Source organism: Peromyscus eremicus, chromosome 1 (assembly GCF_949786415.1).
Source record: "Peromyscus eremicus chromosome 1, PerEre_H2_v1, whole genome shotgun sequence".
NCBI lineage: Eukaryota > Metazoa > Chordata > Mammalia > Rodentia > Cricetidae > Peromyscus > Peromyscus eremicus.
In genome coordinates, this window is record NC_081416.1 from 178646385 (window position 1) to 178648518 (window position 2134).

Consider the following 2134-nt stretch of genomic DNA (forward strand, 5'->3'; position numbering starts at 1 on the left):
CCCTTAACAGAGCTTCAGGACACTATTTTGATGAAAAGAATCTTCAGAGTTCTAAGTTGGGAAACTTGGGCAATTTACCTAGTCCAATGTCAGTAGGAGATATTCAGACATCTCAACAGGTTCTGACTGGTGTTGCTCAGCCAGTAGCATTTGGCCAAGGACAACAGTATTTATCAGTTCATCCACAGAATGCTGGAGATTTTTATTCAAAATCCTTCAGGAGGTCTTCCTAAGGCATATCCTGATCATCATGTCAGTGAGGTGGATGTAAATGAATTGTTTTCAAAACTGCTAAAAGCAGGACTACTCAAATTGTCACAGCCTGATTCAACTGCAATACAGGAAAAGGAGGCTGATGCTCAGCCTCCCTCTGAAGAGGCAAAGGATCAGAATGAAGATCAAGATGTTCCAGATCTCACTAATTTTAAAACTGAGGAAATGAAACATCGTTATGACAGTATCATAAACCGGCTGTACATGGGGAATCAGTGTTCTTCTTGTGGAACGAGGTTTCTGACATCCCAGAGAGATGTTCATGCAGATCACTTGGACTGGCATTATCAGCAAAATAGAACTAAGAAAGATGTTAGCAGAAAGTTCACTCATAGACGTTGGTACTGCAGTTTAAAGGACTGGATAGAACTGAAGAAATAGCTGATCTGGAAGAACATGCAGAACAGCAGTGTTTTGAAAAGTTTCATAAAGACATTGTCCAGAAATCTCAGGAGGCTTCTAAAGCAAAGGAGTTCCAAAGTGTCCCTGCTGGACCATTTGGAGCACTTGAGAGTTGTGAAATCTGTCAAGAACAATTTGAACAGTACTGGGATGAAGAGGAGGAGGAATGGCACTTAAAGAATGCTATTGGAGTAGATGGAAAGATTTACCATCCATCGTGTTATGCAGATGACCAAAACACATCTTCTTTTGATTGTAAACCATCTGCCATCAAGACGCCAGTTGAAAACCCTTGGAACATTATGTTGAACACTGTCCAAAAGGATTTGCAAGAACCCTGTGAAAGTCTCAAAGTTAAGGAAGAGCAAACTGATGTCCCACCAGCCAGTTCAGAAGAAAGTATAGCAACACCCACTGATATTAAAACAGAAAACAATACAGTTGAGTCAGTTTAAATAAAATGGGGATGTTATGGTTTTGTTTTTTTGTAGCAAAAGCTGCTGTTGGATCTAGAAAGTGAAGTTTTTTTTATGTATATATAGACATCTATCTCTATAAATTGTCTAGCTGAGGCAGGGCCTTCAACTATCGTTTGGTTTATAAATAGGTTTTAGTGTTTGCATTTCCTACTGTGCATTGCCTGCACAGTTTCAGGTATTTGTGTGAAAGTTCTCTAGGTGAGTGCAAATTTAACAAAATAAAATTGCATGTGTAAAAATGTATGATTTTCTCTTGTGAACTGTAAATTATAAATAAAAATATTTTGCTATAATAAAATAGCTGAGTTCATGTCCTGATCCTTGTGCGACTCCAACATTTGCCCATCCCAGCCCTCTGAAGAAGCTGTGACACTACATTCTCACATAAGTGTTTGGTACAAGACTCTTCTGTGTTGTGAGCTCACACACATCTCTCTGCAGAGGCTGAGGCAGTGTTCATCCTGAGGACAGGCCACTGTCCCTGTCCACACAGGGCAGACCAGGCTCTCGGGTCCACCCAGTCCTCAGGTGACCAGACACCTGCAGGATTGGGATGACAATTGTTTGCATTGACTGCCTCTGCACTGTGTTGTCCATGAACAGTGGGGTCTGTGTGGGGATACTTCCCACTAGACACAGCCATGGTTCTGCCCCTTGGCCTGGACTGTGTCTGCTGACACCAATGTTGCTTCTGGTATCTGGAGGGTAGAATCTAGGGCAAATCTACAATGCACAGAATAGCTCACAACAGCAGATTCTCCTATGCAAATGGCCATGGCCAAGGCCAAGAAGCCTTGACCTGGACAAAATGGGATCAAATAACCATCAGATTTCCCTTGGTCTCTGGAGAATTCTTTGGTTGATCCAAAGCATATTTTAAGTTATTTAAGTCACAACAACAACTACAACAACAACAACATCAAAATAGTAACTGGATAGAGTATATTTTCCTGATCATGGAACCTAGGATGCAGAAAGCA

The 2134-nt window shown here is 41.2% G+C and overlaps 1 protein-coding gene across 1 annotated transcript in view; it reads left to right on the forward strand.

The window, feature by feature from the left end:
- The window catches only part of LOC131902473 (pre-mRNA cleavage complex 2 protein Pcf11-like), a 2885-nt gene extending 1755 nt beyond the window's left edge, over window positions 1-1130 (forward strand). Inside the window, 3 exon segments of the mRNA XM_059253473.1 lie at window positions 1-197; window positions 199-640; window positions 643-1130. The exon segment at window positions 1-197 is cut by the window's left edge and continues 525 nt beyond it. Of these exon segments, the coding sequence (XP_059109456.1) occupies window positions 1-197; window positions 199-640; window positions 643-1130 (1127 nt within the window).
- Window positions 1131-2134: the final 1004 nt, after the last annotated feature.